This window comes from Cucumis sativus, chromosome 4 (genome assembly GCF_000004075.3).
Source record: "Cucumis sativus cultivar 9930 chromosome 4, Cucumber_9930_V3, whole genome shotgun sequence".
NCBI lineage: Eukaryota > Viridiplantae > Streptophyta > Magnoliopsida > Cucurbitales > Cucurbitaceae > Cucumis > Cucumis sativus.
Window position 1 is genome coordinate 21,134,588 of NC_026658.2, and position 23,700 is coordinate 21,158,287.

The 23,700-nt window shown below is 35.9% G+C and overlaps 1 protein-coding gene across 4 annotated transcripts in view; it reads left to right on the forward strand.

The window, feature by feature from the left end:
- The first annotated feature begins 260 nt into the window (after window positions 1–260).
- Window positions 261–23,700, forward strand: part of LOC101206057 (kinesin-like protein KIN-7K, chloroplastic) — a 33,055-nt gene continuing 9,615 nt past the window's right edge. For 2 of the 4 annotated variants that reach the window (XR_969305.2, XM_004144629.3), the window contains exons 1-13: window positions 262–463; window positions 590–700; window positions 1,296–1,561; window positions 1,654–1,751; window positions 2,402–2,491; window positions 4,620–4,672; window positions 7,271–7,336; window positions 7,416–7,469; window positions 7,616–7,675; window positions 12,487–12,565; window positions 19,332–19,399; window positions 23,025–23,087; window positions 23,213–23,317. Coding sequence is in view for 3 of the 4 variants with exons in the window: in XM_004144629.3 (XP_004144677.1) it covers window positions 1,314–1,561; window positions 1,654–1,751; window positions 2,402–2,491; window positions 4,620–4,672; window positions 7,271–7,336; window positions 7,416–7,469; window positions 7,616–7,675; window positions 12,487–12,565; window positions 19,332–19,399; window positions 23,025–23,087; window positions 23,213–23,317 (984 nt within the window). In the remaining variant the exon portion in view is untranslated. Of the gene's footprint in view, window positions 464–589; window positions 701–1,159; window positions 1,182–1,295; window positions 1,562–1,653; window positions 1,752–2,401; window positions 2,492–4,619; window positions 4,673–7,270; window positions 7,337–7,415; window positions 7,470–7,615; window positions 7,676–12,486; window positions 12,566–19,331; window positions 19,400–23,024; window positions 23,088–23,212; window positions 23,318–23,700 lie in introns of those variants that run through there. The other 2 variants (XM_011655614.2, XM_031884745.1) reach the window with 2 other exon arrangements.

The following is a 23,700-nucleotide window of genomic DNA, read 5'->3' on the forward strand; positions in this document are numbered from 1 at the left end:
AATTCTAATGGCATTATACCAAGTTTTGTTATTATTATTATGATTAATTTTTAGTTTTTGCTATCCATAACATGTTATTATGTTTTTAAACAAAAAGAATTGAGATATTAAGTTGGAGACCAAAATAGTAATTTTGGGCAGTTGAAAAAGGGGACAGTGAGAATAATCACTCTCTCTCCCAACAACTATTTTGTGTAGTCTTTCTTTTGTAGTTTGTATACAGTGCCACCATAGACATAGACTTCTTTCACACTCCTTTTTTTCTACCTTTTCGTTTTCCCTTTTCCCTCTCTTACTTTTCCATTTTTTCTCTCTCTCTATATCTATGCCTGAAATTGCAAGTTTATGAGCTTCCTTTTCTCTCTTAAAGTTGGATTGGAAATGTGGTTTGCCTTCGATGGAGGGCATCGCTTCCAAGCCAAGTAAAGAAAGCTGAGCTACCATTACAATTAACAAAATTATAGTACGTTTCTTTCTTTAATCTCTCTCTCTCTTTCTTCTTACTGATGCATGATTATGATGACTTTGATTATGGTTTATTTGCTTTATTTGTTGCTTCATTAATTTACTCTTACTTCCTCACTCTTAGATCTGTGTTTCCCACTGTTCCAAGAAGATCCCCCTGCTCAAATTTCCCCCTTTTTGCTTGAAAAGCTCGATTCGACCCGTGCAATGCTTCTCTGATTTTGCTTCCTTCCAGGTAGTTTACTTTCTTGAGGCTTATCCTATTGGGTTTAGCTGAAATGGGTTGGGGTCCAAAGGGGAAAAGGGTGTGTTCTGATTGAGCTTCAGGAGAAAGTAGTAGGGAAAATTCGACTTTGAACGGCCTTTCTTGGCTGGTTTTCTTATTCGCTTTTCACTTCGTCCTCCCCTTTGCTTTGGGGTTGTTGATAAAATGTTATGTTGACTGGTTTAATTCAACCCTACTGGCGGGGTTTTAAAGTTCGGTGAGCTTGAAATTTGGCTTTGCAATGAGAACCCACACGTATGCAAATTTTCCTTCAAGATTTTTAGTAACGGAAATTCGGGCGTTACCGTTCTTTATTGAGTGCATTGTTTATCCTAGCGAGCTTATTCAATTTTTAGACTGTTTGCGAAGTTATTATACGTTCTCAACGCGCTGAAGGATGGCCTTGAATTAGGAATTTATGATTCCCATTTTTTGCTGATTAACCTTCTAGGTTTTCTCTCCATCTGACCCCACGTTTAAGGAATTGCATTTGCGATTCTTACGAGATTGAGATACCGAAATTGTTACTAAAAAATCTTTGATGTTGTTTTACATCATATTTTAGGATCCATTGGAGGTGGTAATGGCATCCAGGCAAGGTCCGAAGTCTAAAAAATTGGGTCCTGTTAGTACCAGGGTTGCCAAATCGCCATCATCTTCTACTACCTCATCATCAAAACAGTATCTGGAAACTTCTATTGATGGGCAGAGCTCTCCTGCATCTTCTTCAGCTCGAAGCAAGCCGCAGTATTTTTACTCAGAAAATGTGCACTTAGATGTGGAAAGATCCAAAGAAAATGTTACAGTCACGGTTCGCTTTCGTCCGCTCAGGTGCATTTTTGTCTTTTACAAATTTATCTATAGCTTCTACAAGTAGGTTATCTGCCCAAGTTCTAATGAGTGTGACTGATTTATTTGAGAAGTCCAAGGGAGATTCGTCAAGGGGAGGATATTGCATGGTATGCGGATGGTGAAACAATTGTGCGGAATGAGCACAATCCAACTACAGCATATGCTTATGGTAATTTTTTGAAGGGTATTTGATGCCTTATGATGTAAGATTTGTACTTGGTTGAAACAGACTGGTTGCAATAATAACTTATTAGTGTGCTCACTCCTTAGATTAAAAGATGCATAGCACCAAATATAGATTAAAAGATGAATAGGCACCAAATATGTATGAATCATACCCCTAGGCTCTATCAATGGAAGAAAATTAGAATGGTGCTACTGCAAATCATTCTTTATCATAGTATTTCAGTTGTCAAGTTGAAGGCCATATGAAATGTCTTAAGCCTACACTTCTCTTCTATATTCCTTCATCTAATGTGATTTTGTCCTCCTGATGATGCTATTGAATTATCAGAATTGCATGTTAAAATCTAAAGTTTTTCTAGTTTTATTGGTACATGTACTTTTCTTAATGTTTCATTTGCCATTACATATCATATTCAGTATTTATGTTTACTTTCTCTCTTCTTTTTCCATAAATCTTTGTATCTTATTTGGTCATGCGTCCAATAGTCATATACGGTGTATTAGTTGTCTTTGATTCTATTACTTTTAAATTTGTGATCAATAATCTATTTGAAGAGTTCACGATTCTAAATTTTGTTATAAAGTCAAAAGTAGTGTTGTCTCACTTCAAGTATGTTTGTTTCATGCTTTTAGATCGAGTTTTTGGTCCTACAACAACTACTCGTCATGTCTATGATATCGCTGCTCAGCATGTTGTTAGTGGCGCTATGGAGGGTGTTAATGGTAAGCTGTACTGATATTTTGCATCAAAGTTAAGTTTGAGTATCTCTTTAACTAATTGATTCATTAAGTTCTTTCTGGTTACAATAGTTGCCCTTATTTTGCTTTGTTTTAAATGTGAAAAGTGAGAAGGATAAGTTGTGATGAAGGACCAGTCGACTAAGAGTAGGGAACAAAAAACAACGTATAACATTATACTAATACCCGATTCCTTAAAGCTGCAACCAAAAGTTCAGCTGCTTCTCTCTTTTGTTTTTTTGGAATTTTAAAATATAAGACACATAATCATATTTCATTGATTATGTGAAATTACAAAAAGGCAACATGTGCCATGTGGGATTGCATAATGCTATTCCATTGTGAAATAAAAGAAAGTGAGATAGCAATAAAATATGGAACATGAATATTCACTATGAGTGAAGTATACAAAAGACTTAATAAAGTGAGGGAAATCCGAATTTCTATGTTCAGATATGCGATGATTCCTCTTGTTCCAAATGAGCCAAATGTCCACAAGATCATCTTTTCCTTCTTGGAAGGGTGGAGGGGTCATTTGGAAAAAGCACATGGTAATTGAACTTTGTCCAAGCTAAGATGTTACTAAGGTCCAAGGGTAAGCTGGTTTGTGATGGTTCATTTTCTCTCCTCATAGCGTGCCCAAGAAAGTGCGCTGGTGGAGTCTTTATAAGGATTATCAAATTATATTACTGAGTATGGAAAAGCACTACAAAACTAGAGCTCTACATTCCCTCCACTCCCCAAAGACTGGTTCACAACCCCCACCCACGTTTTACGAAGGATAGTTTACAACAAGTATAACTCACCCTCACTACTTCCTACTTAGACTTGGGCGGGGGGGTACTTCTCCCAGTTAGATCATATAGGAAAAGAGTTCCCTTGTGTCTGCAATATAGCTTGCATTCATTTTTTTTCCCTACATATTCAAACTCGGCCTTGAATGCCACTGATAAGAATGTTCTTGATCGCTACACTTGGCATCTGCTGGCTTTACTACGAGTGGTCTGAGCTTTAAAACTGCTGACTAATACTGTTTTTGTTATATGACCATGATTTGCTATTTGAAAAGTATGTGTTATGCCCAGATAATTGAAGATCAAGTACCCGACTTGCTTGAGGGAAAACGTGCTCATTCTCAATCATCGGCGCATTCCAGCAACTCCAAGCTGTTTTTAGAGGCTAATCCAGATTTGTTGGAAGTTAGTTGCACCCAAATTCAAGCCCCAACCCATCCTTCTAAGTCAGTTTCTCACCATTCTCACTCTACCCAGTTTAAGTACTCTAATTTCTCTGTCTAACTTGAAGGTTAAATTTTAGAGGGGCTCTTTGAGCAAAACCCCTCTGAATCACTCCAGCAAGAAGCGCGAGTCTTCTTTCGACTCTCCTTTCAACGTCAGTAGTGAGGAATTCGAGCATTTGGATAGGCCAACTGAGCTTGAAAGACAGAACATTTTGAGCCTCTAGAAACAGATCTCAATGCCCTGTTTCAATGCGAGGAATAGCCAATAATCTTCAAATTTTCCTTCTTCAACTTGCTCTTGTCCCCAATGTTCGAAATACCATATCATTTAAAGTCAATAGTTGCTGATTGTGGACTTATTCTAATTTGACTCTTCAGCCTTTAAATGTATTCCTCCCACATGTTGGACCAACTTCAGTCTTTCTTAGATTTCTCTTTGTGGGTGGCAAGTAAAGCCTCTATGCTGATGTTGATGTTTTGAAAGACTTTTTTGAGCTTCCTTTGGATTTTGGATTACTATGGCAAGACAGTTATGAGGCAGTCGATTGCATCTTCCTGCAAGTTTCTAGATTCAAATGGGTTCCTTATGAGAGAGATTTTCGTTATGCGTTGTATTTAGATTTTTACGACTTTGGTTATGTTTAGCTTGATTATTTTCGGTTGGAATTCATTGTTTAGATTGTCATCTCCTTTGCTGCCTAAGTTTAGCTTTTGTTGTTGTTATTGATTGAATTCTTCTCTTTTCTCTTGCTCTTAGGATAACACTCTTGTACTTTAAGCTTTACTCTCATTTATTAATAATAAATAAAGAGGCTTGTCTCTGTTTCAAAAAAGAAAAGTATGATTTTCTAATCATGTCTCCCTCCTTCCCAGGTACAATATTTGCATATGGGGTGACGAGCAGTGGGAAGACTCACACCATGCATGTAAGATGCAAAATTTGTTTCCCTCAGCATTTCTTATGATCGGTATTTGTGCATGAACAAGGCCGTTTTATTTAACAGGAGATGAGGGAAAATTTGACCTCAGCATGTAGGAAGCATACAGATTATTAAATGAATGGCTATAAAATGATGGTCTCAATAAATGATACCCACCCATCTTTATCAACAAAGAGAGAAAATCAATATTTAGGTGGTCCTAAGTTGGTTGGAAGCCAATCTGATTGCGGTGTCTGTGATTGAAATAAGTTGTACCATATTACTAACCATCGATTGAGTTTTTGAATAAATAAATTAGGAGCACTAGTGTATTATTACGAGGAAGCTTTTTATTTTTTAATAAGGAAGTAATGGTATTTTAAAGACAGATAGATTGTTGGAAGAAGAATCTCCTGCTTCTGGGAGGTTTGTTCCAGCTTTTCCTTCGATTATACCTGGATAGTTGTTAATCATTCTTCTTCCAAGTTTCTAATTGTTATTTGTGACTCATTAAAGCCTAGAGGACAAGGGTGTACGATCTGAAGTTCATTCCTTATCTTAGGAATGCGTACACAGTTTGGCAAGGAGTCATTGTTTTTCAAAGGTTTTTAAATTGACTCTTTTGATCCCTGTATCGAAGATTCAATTTACAAGAGGTGTTGCCTGTCACTCTCATTCCAAGGATCTCTCTCGACCCTATAATTTCGATGAGGATTCAGTTGTTAGCATGATTTATGAAGAATCTGATTTTCATTATTTGGACCCAGTTCTTGAGGAGTCGTTTTAGACTTTTGTAGAACATATAGGGAAAGCTTTTGATTTATTGTTCCATAGGAATGAGGAAAAGCAATGTGTTCAAGATACAGGGTTTTTCTTTTCTAATAAGAGACAAACGTGTATATTCCAATAGAGAACCTAAGTCTAGTGAAGAAGTGCCTTTCTATTGTTTGAAATCATCAAAAGGCGATAGTTACAAAAGAATTTGGTGCAGTTTGTGCACCACCTAGAGGCTGTATGTTGAACAACCTATAAAGAATCAAAAGTAGCATATTGATTACAGCCTATAAAGAATCAAAAGTAGCATATTGATCTCTTTTGTGGTGTTCAAGATACAAGGTTGAGTACTCCTTTATCTCCCTCTCAGATACCGTCCACATTTTCTTCATTTTTAGAAACTTGTGGTCTTCAATTGTGTATAGTGGTTTAAATTTGTCCCCGATCTTACGGAATGCTCCGTTGCACTTTGTTTCAGTGGTATCCTTTGGGTTGAAGATACACTTGAGCCTAACTATTTTGTAGAGATGGTCAAAGGTTGTTGCTGCAAATGCTGTGTTCTTTATCCAGGGTCATGCCCTCTTTGTTTGGTTGTTTGTACAGTATAGCCTTTCTCTTCGTGTGCTTGTTCTCAAGTTTAGTTGGGGTTCAAGTTTTCTGTTAAAGCTTTGCTTTGGGAGATTTCAATGGTCTTTACAGACTAAACCTCCTTCATTGGATTGCTCGCTTTGGTTTAGTATGAGTTCAAGCCTCTTCACATTAGATCTGGATTGATTTTTTTTTCTCTTGCTTAGCCCTTTTATCCTTTTTTTCTCTATGTATTCGTCTTGGAAAGTTTGGATACTATTGCTTTTCGTTTCCTTGTACTTTGAGCACTAGCCTTTTTATTTTATCAATGAAAAGTTATTTCCTTTATAACAAAAATAGTTGGAATTATTGAGGTAGCTGTCGTATTTCATTCAATGTTAGTGTAAAGCCATTCACCTTTCATAGACTATTTTTAAACATAAAACAAACTGGTAGTTATTCACCGTTTAATACATTAGTACATTATTATTCGCATGTGGGATATTTGGGTTGAGAGAAATAATTGCAGAATATTTAAAGGGATGGAGAAATTTGGTGAAGAGCCATGGAAGGTAACTAGATCTAACTCTTCTCTGTGGGTTCCGTTAATTGGGTTTCTTGTAATTATTAGCTTGTCATCATTCTATTGGATTGAGATCTGGTTTTTTCAAAACTAGTCTAGGGGTCCTTTTTGTTATTGGGCTTGTTCTTTTGTGCTCTCTTGGATGGTCTTCATTTCTCTCAATGAAACTTGGTTTCTTATAAAATAAAACAAATATTATTAATTCTTTCATTTAAATATTCAGTACTCATAAGTTCCAAGGTTAAATAGGTAAGGATGCCTTTTTTGACTTGGAGTTAGGAAAAGGATGTCTTTGATTTGGATGCCTTTCTCTTAGTTGGATTCCCTTCTTTAGTGGAAGGTTTTTTGTTGGGTTTGTTTTTCTGTATGTCCTTGTATTCTTTCATTCTTTCTCAATGAAAGCTGTTGTTTCTATAAAAAAAAAGATATTACATATTCTTGGCTGAACTTTTGATGGCTTGTTTATGGTCTAGATACATTTCAGGGGTATGCATTTAACTTGTCACGGAAGAGGGTACTATTTTATGAATCTATATTCAAAGGAGGCTGGCAGGCTGTTATAAACTTAACTAGACCTAGTGTGCTTCTTATTAGACTATGAAAAATGTGATTTATATAAATACATAAAATGATTAGATGACATTGCCAATGAACTTACATAGTTTATACCCCATTTGTAGGGTGATCAGAGGTCGCCAGGAATAATACCACTGGCTGTGAAGGATGCATTTAGCATCATCCAAGAGGTAAATGGGAGGAAACTATCTGTGGTTTAAATACATCATCTTGAAAGTAATACTTTGTTCGATGTCTTTCTACATCCAGACTCCAAATCGGGAGTTTCTTCTTCGAGTGTCATACCTAGAAATCTACAATGAGGTATGATCCTTTCCATTTAGGTTTTTTAGTGAACTTCTATGAGCTTTCAGATATCTGATGCAAAAATCAAAGTAAAATAATTCAAAATCAGGTGTATACTTAAGTTGGGTAGTTTTAATGGCACTAAAATGTTTCCTTCATTCCAGGTTGTTAATGATTTGTTGAATCCTGCTGGACAAAATCTAAGAATCAGAGAGGATGCGCAGGTAATTTACTTGGTTTCTTATTCTTTATTCCATGCTTATATGTCATCTAATGCCAGTTCAAGAGGTCGAGTCCCTCCTTTCTAGGAGAATCAGAGAGGATTCTCAGGTGGAGGTTAGTGTTAAATAGAATTGTGAGTCGTGACAGAACTCCTTTCATAAGATGCAAGGAGAATTCATTACACCAAAACCATTTAGACTTTCAAAGAGGTTTGATTTTCTCCTTGGAAGCTCCTAGTCACTCTAATCTCACCCTTTTATCTCTACTGTTCTTATAGAGAATATCCTAGACTGAGGCCCACTTGCTCATATAATCCCTCAACTCTCATACAAAATCATCCCCTACCTCTGCTTAGACTCACAGTTATACTTATTCCTCCTGACAAAGCTGAGGTACTATGGATGCTTTCCAATCCTTGAAATACCCTTGGCCGAAAGGTTTGAATTGTGAACGAAATACCTCGAAGTTTTATTCAATACTCAAAATGTACAGCATGCTACCACATTTATAGACATGGTAGAAACGAATTGGTAAAACAAGGAATGAACTGGCAGTAAAGGTAGCTGGTTGGTGGTTTAAAAGCGTACCCACCCAAATACAAGAACTTCACCAAACTTAAAGTACTAAAACTACCCAACTAAGACTTTACAAGAACAAAGAGGAACAAAGAATAATGGGCAAGAAATGCCAAGAACACCAAGATGTCACTACATTGCTCAATGTGACTCCATCACACACTTCTCAGGAAACTTCTACAAATTTTCCCTTTCTACTTGTTGGTGATATATAATTAATTTTGCCTTCAACCACAAGCTTAAGCTATTGGGTGAATTGGTGGTTTAATACTACTAAATTAGAAACTCTTCTTCATCCAAAGATGAATCCATGGCTGGATGTACACTCACATTGCCACTGGGGCTAGGATAGCACCTATCTAGGGTACCACAGATGGAATTGAGGATGAATGCTGGACTCCTTTTGAAGTTGGTTGGAGTCTATATGTTACTTTCCCCACCTGTATTCTATTTTCGAATTGTTCATAGTATTTTGATGCTGGTGTATGCCCTTGTATTCTTTCATTTTTTTTTAATGGAAGTTGTTGATTTTATAAAAAAAAGGAAAAAAGGAAATGTACTTGGATGCTGGTTTCAAGTTCCCTGTACTTGCCACTGACTTGTACCTAGGGGTTTTTCTTGGCTTCCAGTCATAGAAAAGATGGTTAAAAAGGTGAGATGGTGGAATATTTTTCAACTTTTAAAAGGGAGGCTACATTGTGTAATTTAGTTTTATCTAAGGGTCCAATCTACTACTATATGTCCTAATTTCTGATGCCAGTAAAGATTGTCTACTAATAAGTAGAAAAAAGAGAATATTCTTATGGGAACATGGGGATGGTAGTCTCAAGCATCACCGTAATCTTTAGAAGGAGGATTTGTAGGAATTGATGGTCTAAAATTTAAAAACTATACCCTTTTGGCAAATTGGGGATGAAATTCTTCGGGGAGTCTAACTAATTGTGGCATAAGGTGATTTGAATACAAAAGTCCGTGGGCTTGGTTGCCAATATGGACCAGTGAATCCAATCCACAACCTCCAGCAAAAAATGTGATTACTACCACCTTGATCTTTTCACTATCCCACAATTTGTGGATACCAAAATAATGTTCTACCCTATTTCCACCACAGATCCATACATTAACACATTCCATTTGTTAAAAGGAAATTAAGGTTTATGGCTTATTATTATTTTCCATTGTTATTTTTCCTTTTGGTATTTTCTATTTATGTATTTTCTTTTAGTGCTTTATTTATTCCCCTATCTAAAAGGTCACTGAGTACTCTTAGTTATTCTGAATATTCAATATATTATATAAAATTATCGTGTTAGCAGAGGTTAAAGTTTTGTTTCACTGAACCCTAGCCGCCACAACCGTGTCCAATCTCTACCTCCATTGATCCAATTAGCCATCGACAGAGGCAGATTTGTCTTGATCTGTAGACCAGTTCGTAGGTTTGTTTCCACCTCCGACATACACATTCCATCAGCCCAATCGCACATCGTCTCCAGGATTCCCGTGAGGAAGGTCTCTGCTCACTCCAGGTGTCCAGATTTGTTGGTTTGTTGCCATATTTGGTCTCTGTTTCGTTTTCAAATGAGTTCATGGATTTTGTTATAGGTCTTTCTGTGAGGATCTTTGTTTCAGCCTAGAAGTTCTTGTTTTGTTCTTTGTAGGTTTTATCATAGATCCATCTATGAGGATCTATGTTTCTAGCCCAAAAGCATTTTTGTTTTGTTCTTCATGGGTTTCTTTTTCCAGCCTTGAAGTGTTTTGTGCTCTTGGTTCTTTATTACGATTTTATCCCGAATCTGTTGACTTGATTCAGAAGCTTTCATCACAAACTCAAGTTCCTCACCTTGAGTTTTGGGGAGGTTGTTAAAAGGAAATCAGGGTTTATGGCTTATTATTATTTTCCTTTTTGGTATTTTCTATTTATGTATTTTCCTTTAGTGGTTTCTTCGAGGTTTATTTATTTCCCTATGTAAAAGGTCATTAGGTACTCTTAATTATTTTGAATATTTTCTTTTTGATATCCGTGAGTGTTCGGGCTAAAAGGTCATTAGGTACTCTTAATTATTTTGAATATTTTCTTTTTAATATCCGTGAGTGTCTGGGCCAGCTTACTCACACCTCGGCTAATCTCACTGGACAACCTGTCTGACCCTACAACATTTGGGTGTCAAGGAAACTCGTAGGAATTTAATTGGGAAATTGTATTGGGTGGCAAATTAGTTTAGGTATTTTGCAAAAATGTCTTTAAGGTTTGTGATTTTGCAAATATAGCAAAAAATAATCAAATCGAAGTTTTTATGTGTTGGTTGGGCTTTGTTTTTGCCATTTTCGCAAATAATAAAGTATGTGTGCTATAGACTTAATTATTATAACTTGTTTTGCCATTTTTGCAAGTGTCTCAAATTAATTTCTTGGTAGGTGACGACCATGGATTGTACCCATAACTTAGTTGGATATTGAGACTATGTTTCTCTTTTACCACTAAGTCAACGCATGATGGTTTCTGAATATTCAACTTATTATATAAAATTATCACCATTTAGTAGAAGAAACAAAAACATAATCTCTCCATTCGAAAAATTACTTGAGCAATAGATCCACCATCGAGGGCTCTAACAAGTAAAAGGGCATCTTCATCAATAACACCTTCGCTAGCAACGTTTGATAAACGAGGCCCTTTCTTCATCATACCAGATGTATTGTTGTTGGAAACCTTTGAGGTTGTGGTAGTGAGCATCATATGAAGCAAAATAAAATTCGTGGTGGATATTGCTTGATTAAACGACACCAATTACACTCCAATGGCTCTTGCTTTGTCCATCGGCTATGTAAGCATCGTGTGCTATCACTTGCATCCCTAATCCCTTTGCTTGTATCGCCACTTCTGATCCCACTTTCCCAAATCCCATCGGCCATCACTGCTAGTGTTTTTCCCACCAGTAAAACTCTGATGTACTTGTCCCATTCCCTTTTCTTGGAAATCCATTTCAATAAATCACTCTCTTGCACTCTGTACTCCAATTTATTTTACCCAGATCGGAATTTGGGGTTTTTTGTGTGATTTATTCGAGAAATAATCTTCCATTTTGCAGAGGAATTGATTCTTGCCATGTGCTTTTTGAGATGGCAGCCAACATAGGGGTAACAAAAAGACACTTTAACAACAAGACACTTTTAACAAGACCAAAAATAGAGGTGTTTACAGTAGAACTCTGCTCTCTGACTGAAAAAGCAAGCAATAAAGTTCAAAATCATGAAAAATTCTTGCAATTGGAACAAGGGACTATATTAATCTAAAAAAAACTACTTTAAGGGCAGAGTAGCAAGGCCCTAATCCCCCAAAAGAACTACACCGTCAACACCTCCCAATTGTGGAGGACGTAGTTGAGGTTATAATGCCAAATGAAAACATTATGTCTAAGATTCCAAGAAGAGTCCAAGAAGAGGATGTATACTGTACAAGGTTACGAATATCAACATAAGAATTTGACTTATCTTCGATGATCCGTATATTTCTATTTCTTTCTTTCCAAGTAGAACATTCTTTGAAGAAGTGCATCTAAGGATCTCAATCATATCCTTTGAAGCTGCCAATTTGCTTGATCGTTTTGAGATAGCTTCTTGGAAGTTTTTGGGGTTTGTTTGGCTTGTAATAGAGAGTGTTTCATTTGGCAGGAGGTTCTTCTCTGCACCCACTGTTTTGTGATATGGCACGGTTTCTTTGGCATGTTGGTTTTTGGCAGTGTTATGAGGTGTTTAATTTGAAAGAAATAGTAAGAGTTCTAGTGGGGCTGAAAGGTCTTGGTGAGAGGTTTGGTTTCTAGTGAGGTTCAATGTTTCTATTTGAGCTTCGACTTTTAAAGGTTTCTTTTTTTCTTTTGGTTAGGTACAATCCTTAATTAGAGCCCTTTTTTGTATGGTTAATTGCTTCCATATGCACCTTTGTTCTCTTGCATGTTTTCTCAACGAAGGTTTTGGTTTTATTAAGAAAAAAAAAGAAAAACTGGGCGAAATATGTGATTGTTTTCTTTACCATATGGCTAACCTTTTACATTTCTGCATTCATTTAGCTTTTGTATAATGAATCAAGGATGACTAATTATGGATCTTAACTTTACCAGTTTTCACTATATTCATATTCTAGTTGCTTGCAGCCATGATATTTATTCCAGCTATAAAGAGTTAAATCATTATAAGAGTGTTGAAACTATGGGCATTTACTTTTGCGTTGACGTTTTTAGGGAACATTTGTGGAAGGAATTAAGGAAGAAGTTGTATTATCTCCAGCTCATGCACTTTCACTTATTGCAGCGGGAGAAGGTAAGAATACTCGAGAGGTTCTTTGGTTTCATGTAAAAGAAAAAGAATTTGAATATTTCTATGATGATTTAGTTCTCTTGCAACATTAGTTTTAAATGCTTATTGTTATTCGAAAATGAGTCGAAATAATATTTTTTTATTAGATTTTCAGTTGCTCAAAAGCGTTATCTAATACGTTTACTTTAAGGATAGGGATGATGGTGGGAAATCTTCATTTGAAATGAGGATGAATTTGAGAGTGGAGAAGAATTTCGTGCAATTTAACTCTAGGAATACGGATGCATAACTTTTTTCCCCGTTTCTGGACCCAACTATGGCCTTGAATTCAAACCTATAGTCATAATTCTTTTTAATTCTTAACTGTTTCTTTGTGAATAAAATTTGGTTTTTGGAGTAATTAATTTCTTATTTTCAGAGGACCCAATTGGGCATATATAATATACAATGATACAAATAAGGAAGCTATCAAGGAAATTATCGAGTTATAATTAAAAATATAAGACTAATATCTAATCTGAACCAAGTAATAATCTATTTAGATAATACAAATATTCATAAATTACTATTTTCTCTAAAAGATTTACTATTTATTTATTTTATAAATAACTAATTAGCTGAACCAATAAATAGTAAATCTTTTCTCTACTAACTCCTTATGCATTTTCATGTAGGAAGAATGGGGTTAATTTGGTAATATTATAGGTTAATAAGCTCTATGAATAGGAGTTTTCCCCTCTTGTATGTTCAATAAAGAAATAAAAGATTTACAATCTTAGTTCTTGGAGAGGATTACTCCTTGAGGCTAACTTAGGTTACATATAGTTGGTATTAAAACAATCATTTGGTACAAGACCAGAAACTCTTGGTGACGCTGATCACATGAGGGAGCTTTGAGTGTTGTGCTCGTTGCCAAACAACCCATAAATATTTAGGGGGAACCCTTTAAAATTCAAGAAAGAAAGAGGAGAATTAAAGAAAGGATTTTTATTGCTTAAAAATAAGGATTTTTACAAGCTAAGAAGAAAGTTCAAGGCTCAAAGTTATTCTTTTGGTTATGAACTTCAACCAAGAAAGGTCGATTCCTATTCAAGAAAGTCAATTGATAAATCTTATACCTATGAGATTGAAATACGTTCAAGAATCCAACAAAATGACTACATTGATCATGTTGCATTGGAGAAAATAAAAAAAGAACAAAAGAACTCTAATGTTATTTGGGAAAAATGTCTAAGTATAGATCAATTAGCAATTCATTTGAAAAGTTCAACAACAAATTGATTTCATATACTTAAGATAAAACAAAGGAATCATGGTTGTAAACTTTTCAAATAGAAAATCTTGAAGATAAAATTGGGGAAAATCTTGAAGATAAAATTGGGAAAATCTTGTTGAGATCTATGTAGTTGATGAAGGTGATTGGGGTAATAATCATGCAAACAAAGTTGAAGAAAAAGAAGGATTTGTAGATGTTTTTTTTGAAATGGAGACAAACTTCTTTATTAATAATAAGAACTCTTTGTACAAAAGAATTATACAAAGAGCAAAATAAAGAAGTCTAAACAAGTGAATGAAGAACTAGGGGATCAGAAGGTGCACCCGGACATTTCAACTAGGTTGACACCCCCTTAGCCTTCTATATCAGGATTGCTTGTTGATATAGAAGGCTTTAGATTGTGCTTCTGAGAGGGGGCTGAAAATGGGATTTTGATGTCACAACCTCCATTCAACTCAGACTTTAATCAGACAGTCCATAAATTATTAAAAGATGTATGCTTCTGAGAATAGTGCTTCAGAATCTTTGAAGCTTGTACTTGAAGAGATTTGTCACCTTGTGAAGAATTAGTCTTGTTCCAGAAACCATAAACTGAACGAGAAGGAGCTGTTGTGGAGGCCAGATTAGAAAACTGCCGTTGGTTGGAGGGGAAGTTGTTATCTTTAATTACTTTTGAGGAAATTAATTCAGCATGACAGTAATTAAAGGGGATTTACCCTTTTTCCTCTCTCTACTTAGATTTACAGCTGCCGAATTAATGGAAAGTTGATTACTTTCCGTGGGCCTCTGTTTATTTTTGATACAGCTGTGACCATTAGGAGTTTCATTGATTAAAAGTGGAGACTGGTCAGGTTTCCACCCAATGGAGTTGGCTGCCAGCTGTGAATCGGAACCTTTCATCTTCTCCGGCGCCGGGGAGGTGGCCAGAAAATGTTGCAGAGATTGAAAAGGGTTTCTGCATTTTGGTAAGGTTGCAAAAACTGATCTTGTTACATTAAGTACTGGTGGGAAGGAGGAGAGATCACATCCCTCATCAAGCAAAGCTTCTCTTACCCTTAGCCGGTCAACAAAATTCCTGTAAACATCGCACACTGAGGGATTTAATGGAAAAAGGAGGGCTTAGAAACTCAAATTCTCCAAAATGTAGAAATATGTTTTCCCTCTTTTGGTCTGAAATTTCGATCGTTGAGGGAACAAAACCACATAGGTTCTACTTGACCTTAATATGAGTCCTCCAAAATGGTCTCCTATTGCTTCAAAGATACTTCGACATCAGAAATCAAGGGAAGGTTCTTCACTTCAATCCAACCTCCATAGCTTTTCAACATCAGTGGCCTAATGCTTCGAACTGTCCCATTTTTCGAATTTAAGGTGAAATTTGCTCCATGCCTGCCATTTACCTAATGCACCAATTAAGTCACCAAGGGAGCCTTAATCAAGACTGATAAGTGCGTTGTCATCGTTAAGGGGGTTAATAACAATGCTGGTTTGGAATTTTGATTCCAGAAATTTGCGGATCCATCTCCAATCATTAGAAGCAAAAAGTTCCAAAATAATCCAAAGGTTATCAAAGTTAAGCTTAGCCACCTCATGGTTTTTAACTAACCATTGTTTTTTAATCGAAGGGAATGACAAACTGAGACTTGAGAAGGATCTTTATGGTTGGAATCCGGGCGTGGTTCTATTTTTCCAGATTTAGGTACTGATTGGTTGGAGATTTTGGATTTAATAGTAGCACTAAAGCTGGAAGGGAGTTTTAGTAGAAATGACTGAGAACCAATGAGAGTAATCTACTATGTCTGGGTACTTTTCCACGTCATAGCTGAGGATCCACCCGAAGTTGGCTTGAAACTTGAAGATCTTCATTCGCCCTCTGTCAATTTCACCATCTTTCTTGAAGAAGAAGCGGTCTATTGGATTATTGAGGAGATCTGAAATAGTATGCAAAGTCCATCGAAGTTGAGCTTTGGAGATTGAAATAGATTTTTTAGCTTCCACATCTTCAATAATAAAGTCTTCTTTCTCTTTCCAAATACAGTAATGGGATTGACAGCTAGCAATTTCCATGTTGAGAGGCTGGTCAGAGAGGCCTTGCTGAATCGGGGAGAATGGTGGAGGAGGAGGGAGGAGAGAGGAGAGAGCCTACCTTTTTCTTTTTGTATTTGAAGATGTTGATTCAAAAGTAGTCTCAAGGGAAGAAGAAAAATCCAACAAAGAAGATGGAAAAGAGGTATTGAACATCAAAACCTTGAACATTGAAGTGAAAATAAAAAATTGAGCAAGAACAACCCATAAATTGCGTTGGAAATTGATTACCGCAACGTCAAAGAACTTGAAGCGAACGATGAAGAGGATGTGGTTCTTGAGAGGGAGGAGAGAGGAGAGAGGGGAGAGAGCCTACCTTTTTCTTTTTGTATTTGAAGATGTTGATTCAAAAGTAGTCTCGAGGGAAGAAGAAAAATCCAACAAAGAAGATGGAAAAGAGGTATTGAACATCAAAACCTTGAACATTGAAGTGAAAATAAAAAATTGAGCAAGAACAACCCACAAATTGCGTTGGAAATTGATTACCGCAACGTCAAAGAACTTGAAGCGAACGATGAAGAGGATGTGGTTCTTGATGGCTTCTTTTCAGAAGCTTAATTTTTTTTTATTCGTCCTATAATTATGGGTTTGAATGAGCTTGATGGAAATGTTTTTTTGGGTTATGGTTGAGGAGTATTTGATAGTACGAGGTTCCATCTCAAAACCAATTGACAAGGAGAGGAGTAACCCATGACCCATCTATCTTATAAGGAGTGTGAGTCTCTTGGTTTTTTCAATGTGAGATTCTCAACATCTTAACAAGGAGAAGTTCATCTTTTGGTGGCATCCTAAGGTGCTGCTAAATGGAATGTTGAATTTTCTGTCTTGGATTTACTTCTTTAATCGGAATAATTCTGTTCAAAATGTAGGCATTTGTTTGGCCATATGCCATTGAACGAGTTTATTTTATTTCTTGTTTGCTTCATTTTTATTTTTATTCCTTTTGGCAATTCCATTTTGTTGAGGAGTGTCCACACACGAACTAGTATGAACAATAAGAAAAATTTCAGTGTTGATAGTGGATGTAGCGGCGACTTAGACAGCTGATGATGTCTGATGGCTAGGGTTAGAGTATAGTTTTGATACTCTGATACCATGTTATTTTTGGAGAAATGGCACATAGTTGGCAAAGATGGTAAGAGTTTGAGAAGTCCTTGGGTGAGTATTTCCAGATCTTGGCTGAAAGTGGAGGCATTGGTCAAATTTAAGTTAGGTAATGGACACTGGATTGCTTTTTGGGCAGATCGGTGGGAGGGTGAGATTCTCTCTAATTTATTATGTCCAAGATTTTTCAGAATTGCCTTTCTCCCCAATGGGTCAGTGGCTAACCATTTGGATTTTGCTCTAAATTCATGGTCACTCAACTTTCACCGGCTACTAAAAGATGATGGGGTAGTTGAATTCCTAGAGCTGCTTGGTTTAATTGCGTCAAGGAGGGTTTCAGAAACGTTGGATAAAAGGACTTGGTTGTTAGTATGGAACGGTTCCTTTACAGCTAAATCTCTCACACTCATTTATCCCCTTCTCCCTTGAACAAAGAGTTGTATATGGCCATTTGGAAAACCAATAACCCCAGAAGAGTGAATATTTTGGTTTGGACAATGCTGATTGGATCTTTGAATGTTTCCTCAGTTTTGCAGCACAAAATGCCCTCAAGCTGTCTTTCTCCCACTACTTGTTCTTTATGTTGTCAACATGGCGAAGACACTCTTCATCTTTTCTTTTTGTGCCTCAATTCAGCTAGGTGTTAGGCAAAATTATTCTCTGTTTTCAACTTATCTTGGGTGCATAGTAATGACTTTAGCAGCAACGTTCAACATCTTCTTATTGGACCTCATTTCAACAAAACTTCTCAGATTCTTTGGCTAAGTGCAAGAAAGGCTATGTTGGTGGAGCTTTGGTTTCAGAGAAACCAAAGGGTCTTTCATGAAAAATCCCATGTTGGTGGAGCTTTTGCAAGTTTTGATTTTGTATGCTCGGTATATGATGATTAGCGCTAAGGGGGTGTCAATCTGGCTGAGATGTTTGGGTGCGCCTCCCGATCCCCCGGGTTCCTTCTTTTAGACTTCTTTATTGTTCTTATTGTACAACTATCTTGTACTCTCAGTTCTTAATAATAAAGAAATTTTGTCTCCGTTTAAGAAAAAAAACAAAACCCATGATTGGGTAGATCGATATGAAGTTACCCATCGGAATGCTTCGTCGATCCTTTCGAAGTGTTTTGCTAGCTATAGCTTTCAGGAGTTCAACTTAAATTGGAGAACATCTATTTTTCCTGCTTAATAGAATCCTTAGTGATGTTTGTCCTTTGTGAAGTTTATCCTTAGTCAAGTTTTGTTCTTTATGCATTTTTGTTCTGGATCCTGTACTCTGTTTTCCATTTCATTATATGCTTTTGGTGGATATGGTTGTGAAGCCTTAGCTTGGTCTAGAATGTTCTTTCGTAATTGTGGAGATGATGATGGTACTATGAGGGTGTCAACCTTGAGATGTCTGGGTGCACCTGCTTTTTGTATAATTCTCTTGTACTCTGAGTTTTTGTCTCATTATTAAATTTATGCTAACTGACTCATTCCCTTTTGAAAACACAAATTCTAAAATTATCGAAAAATGACCCATTCATGGGTAGATATAATACAAGAGAAATTCTAACCAAGGGAAATAATTAAAAGATGTAAATAATATATTTAAATGCAACTAAACTATATACAAATCTACCTGCGGCAATCAATAATCTGTTAGGTACTAAATATTTAGTATGGTGTCAGTTAAGGGGTATAAGAGTAATTGGATAGCTAGGAAGTTACTAGTAGTAATTGTTTAAGGGTGGTTACTAGTAGTTATTGTGTAAGTGTGGTTACTAGGGGGTTTACAACTTGTTATAAATAGAGGGAGGGTATGTGAGGGGGGCATTCGGTGGAGTGATCTAGGGCTTGGGTGAGTGTACTCAAGAAGGGGAGTTCCAAGTGCCTTATAATTGGGTTTATCTCGTATTTTCTTATAGTTACATTATAATAAATTCAGATCTTGTTCTTGTTAGGAAGCATCCTAAGATAATCTTACTTCTACAAACTTCGTAACTACTTGATTGCGTTCTTAAAATTTATTTTGTAACATTACTTACCTGCCCCACTATTCTATTTTTGCTATTATGGATGGCTATTGAATAGATCTACCATTCTATAGTTTGCTGATGATTACAGATTTTACTTCAGGCATTTTCTTATTAGTATATGTTTATTTTGTAAAGGTTAATCCGTTTAATCTTTTTAATCTATTGTCTCACTAGCATGACTATTCATTTTTTCGCAAATAAAGTTGTATATTGTTGTTGCATCTGTTTGTTATTATGCGATATTACATTCATACAGTTTCACTTTGTGATAAGATTTCAATTGTTGCGAACAGAACACAGGCATGTTGGGTCGACAAATTTCAATTTGTTAAGCAGCAGAAGCCACACAATATTTACGTTGGTAAATCTATATCTTAACAAAAGCATAAAACTACCTTGATTGATTGTAGTCTCTTTTCTGGTTGGCTAATCATGTGTCATTCTTCACCAACTTCTACTTGATGAATTTAGACCTGATTTCACCACACACACTCTTATTATTGCTTGCAGAAGTACACGTGCATTGAGTGATATATTATCATGGTGAATATCATTCCTGTATTGAGTGTTACCCTTTTCCTTTTTTCTCCATCTGTGAAGGCTTTCTAATAGTAGTTAGATATTAATCTCTTGGTAAAGAGTTTTCAATTGAGCGTTGGGAACTCCTTGAGATGCTTCTCTTATTATTAAAGAATGTCTGGTCTTCTTTCTTGTTTATGCATTCTTATGGTGTTATACATATCATTTTTATTTCAGTGTTTTTTTAATCCAAGAATTGTGATACTTTCTTGTTATTGAACACACATAGGCATATCCAAGAGTATCAAGTTTAAAATGGCTATCTGAACAGTATTTTGTTGGCCTTTAATTCAATCCTCGGGCACTTACATTCCTAGCTTTATTTTTTTAATGGATTTTTCTTCTGTTAAATTCCCAAGAAATGTTGGAGCACTTGCATGTTAAATTTTTTGTTCCAGTTCATCTTTTCACCATCGAATTTTTGGTTTGTGCCTTATTCACTATAAGTATTTCTCTACATCTGGTTTAAATAATCACATGATGTCAAAGAGGCTGAAAGAATAGCAATGCCTTTGAATACGTGTAGCCTCCTCAGGCATGAAGTGATGACCGGCCAATAAGAATATTTTGATCTGTTTTACTTGTTTGGTAAATGGTAATCTAGAGAGAGACTTGTCAATTCTGAAACGTACTGTTTACTTCCTATATCTTATGAATAAAGATTGATGGGTCATGTATTTGTTCAATGGGGCAGCCTAATTGATCAAAAGTGATAGGTTTTTGATAGAACACGAAGTAATGTGTTCTATATGTTCATTAAGCAACCAAACTATTACAGAATACAATACTCAAACCAGTCTTGGAAACACCGAACAAACAAGTACTATTACAGACAATAACCAAGTTCAAAATAAAACATTCAAGCATCAAAAGTAATTTACCATAATGGAGAACACTTTCTAAGATTAAAGTAACTGAACAACTTCCGTAATTCTGCTCTCCAGAAATTACAGCCCCTCCACTTCCAGAAACTGATTAACCACCCCATCTTTCCTTCCATCTCTCCCTTTTAACCTCCCCTCATGTAACTAACTGTGGTCCCCACTAAGATGGTTTCCACTTCCTCCACTTCCATCACCTGTGCACGTGCCATTCCACTTGTAAGACTGGTTTGAGTATTGTATTCTGTAATAGTTTGGTTGCTTAATGAACAAATATAACACATTACTTGGTGTTCTATCAGGTTCTGTTAGGATCCCTCCTAACAAGGAGGATTACCTCAAGAAGAAAAGATGAACTCCAGAACACTTAAAAAACATCCAAATATGAAATATATATTAGAAGATCATAATAACAAGTAACAAGTAACCCTAGCCTTTTGAAAGGGCTAGACTCTCCCAAGATTCCCTTACAAGGAAATTTTTTCTTAAAATTCTAAACACCTCTCCCCAACCCCTCTCCCACTATTTATAACAAAAAGACCTAACCAACTTACCATCTATTTACTAATATGACCTCACTAACAATCATTTTCATTTTCTCCTAATAATCCACTATTGTTTGATTCTTCTTTTTGTTTCCTCTCCTACCACTGACTGGCAATGATAGCTTCCTCGGTCGTTTCTTTGTCTTTCGGTCTCCTCCCCTTCTCGTCAATAATGTTCGTCTCCTCTTCCATGCTTCTACCTCTGTTCCGTGTTTCCATTTCTACCAAGTATTTGTCTCCAACCACCTCACCCTTCGTTGTCGACCATGGGAATGCACAATTAGATTTGGCTCTCTTCCTTCCATCTTTTTCATGGTCGTTCTCTGATTCCTTCCTCCTCGAGTCATTGTTTGATTTCTCTTTCTCTCCAACTTGGATATCGTCTAGTTTCTTGTCCTCTCTTTCACTATCTCTCTGCAGCCCTTCAAAAAGCTTTGGACGAATTGATCTGGCATTCCTCTGTATTCTTTCCACCTTGCAATCCATCATCCATTTCTGCATCTTCTCCCATGTCCATGGAGTCTCTTCTCTCTCAGCCGCTTCATGTTTACAATCGGCAGCCCATTTAAGCGCTTGCTCCCAAGTTCCTTTCTCAATCATGGCCAGGTCTTCTTCCATCTCCCCTTTCACTTTCAACGCCGATCCCACACCAGATTCTTCCCATCGGCGACTAACATTGTATTCTCTCAATTCCTTCGCCAGCCTTTCGATGCTTTTGGACAACTCCACAACCAAATCTTTAAGTTCCCTAATGTCATCATTCTTTTCCAACCTCTCCTCCAATTGTTTTTGTGTCATAACCCGTGTCACCCCCAAGATGTTACAGCTCTGATACCAATTTGTTAGGATCCCTCCTAACAAGGATTACCTCAAGAAGAAAAGATGAACTCCAGAACACTTAAAAAACATCCAAATATGAAATATATATTAGAAGATCATAATAACAAGTAACAAGTAACCCTAGCCTTTTGAGAGGGCTAGACTCTCCCAAGGTTCCCTTACAAGGAAATCTTTCCTTAAAATTCTTCACACCTCTCCCCAACCCCTCTCCCACTATTTATAACAAAAAGACCTAACCAACTTACCATCCATTTACTAATATGACCTTACTAACAACCATTTTCATTTTCTCCTAATAATCCACTATTTTTCTATGTACGGTCCTTACAGTTTCATATATGAATTGATCAAAATTTGTAGGTTTGATATTATGAATTACTTTGTTTCTCAGATTTTTATACATTTTTTTAGTTATTCTTGTATTTTTTTTTATTACCAGTAAGGGGCACTTTCTTGTAACTCTTTTCATTTTCTATTCCCAAACAGGGTCGTCCATCTTTTTAGTGGCTTTCTTTTGTTCTTTCACTAACTATTCCTATAAAAATGAATAAGAGAACAAAAAATCACGGTCACTTGTTGGACCTTTCTATGAGCTTAAAAGAAATACCCACTTTCTTAGGGCTTTGGCATGGAGTGGAAATTTGTGGTGTATCTTCCATAGGCATTTTTTAGTCAGGGGGCTAGCTACCTAGGGATATGAAAATTATGGTTCACTGTTTTTATTTCTGTTAATTCAATAAAAATGTGAGATAAATTTCAATAACTAATATGAACAAATATATTATTCAAACTAAAAATTATAGTATTTCAGATTTTACACTTGATATGTTTTATCGCTATTTATAAAATTGAATATTTTTTATTCAAACTACAGAAGTTAATAGCATATAGGTAAATAAGTAATATCATTTATTTAACTTTCACTTTAAGTTACTTTCCTTTTCCTTGTTCTTGTTGTGGTCATGACATCTCATTGGTTTTGTTTATTAACTTTTTAATTTTATTTTATTTTAAAATTATTTATTTATTTATTTGTTTGATAGGTGGCATTTTTTTTTATCTTTTTTATTTTCTTTTTGTAACAAGAATAGAAGACATCGTTCATTTATTGTTGAAATAGTATTTTTAATATTGTAAACAGACTATAGAGAGCAGTTCATGTGGTGAAAGTGGTGAAGGAGAAGCTGTGAACCTGTCTCAATTGGTAACAAGACACCAACCCTTTCAACATTTAATTATAAATTGACTATTTACGTGCTTATCTTGTTAGTGTACATCAATTATCTGCAATTTTTTTTGTAACTTTTCCTACATTACTTATACCTGCAGAACCTCATCGATCTGGCAGGTTCTGAGAGCTCAAAAGCTGAAACTACTGGTATAAGGCGAAAAGAGGGGTCATATATTAATAAAAGCCTTCTAACTCTTGGAACAGTGAGGCCTCTCAAACATTAACTTTTTAAATCAAACTTTTAGTATCTTCTTACTGCCGTTTGTTTGTTTGTACGTGATTCTCATTTCTAATACTGTCTTATTCTGTGTAATCTTCTGAATGCTATTAGATACTTATACAAATTATTTAGCATGCTATTTTTTTATGTCTTGTGTTACCTATCATTTGTGAGGAATAATAGTATCTTTAAAGAGGTTTGAGAGGTTTTTAGGTTTGATGCTATTTTGTGAGCATTGGTTATCTGACCTTTTTTGTATTTTTTTTTTATATGGAAAAAAGGTTTGCATTTGAATTAATGAAATGAGACTAATTCTCAAAATACAAAATAGGAAATAAAGCAAAGAAATGTAAGACAAAACCCACC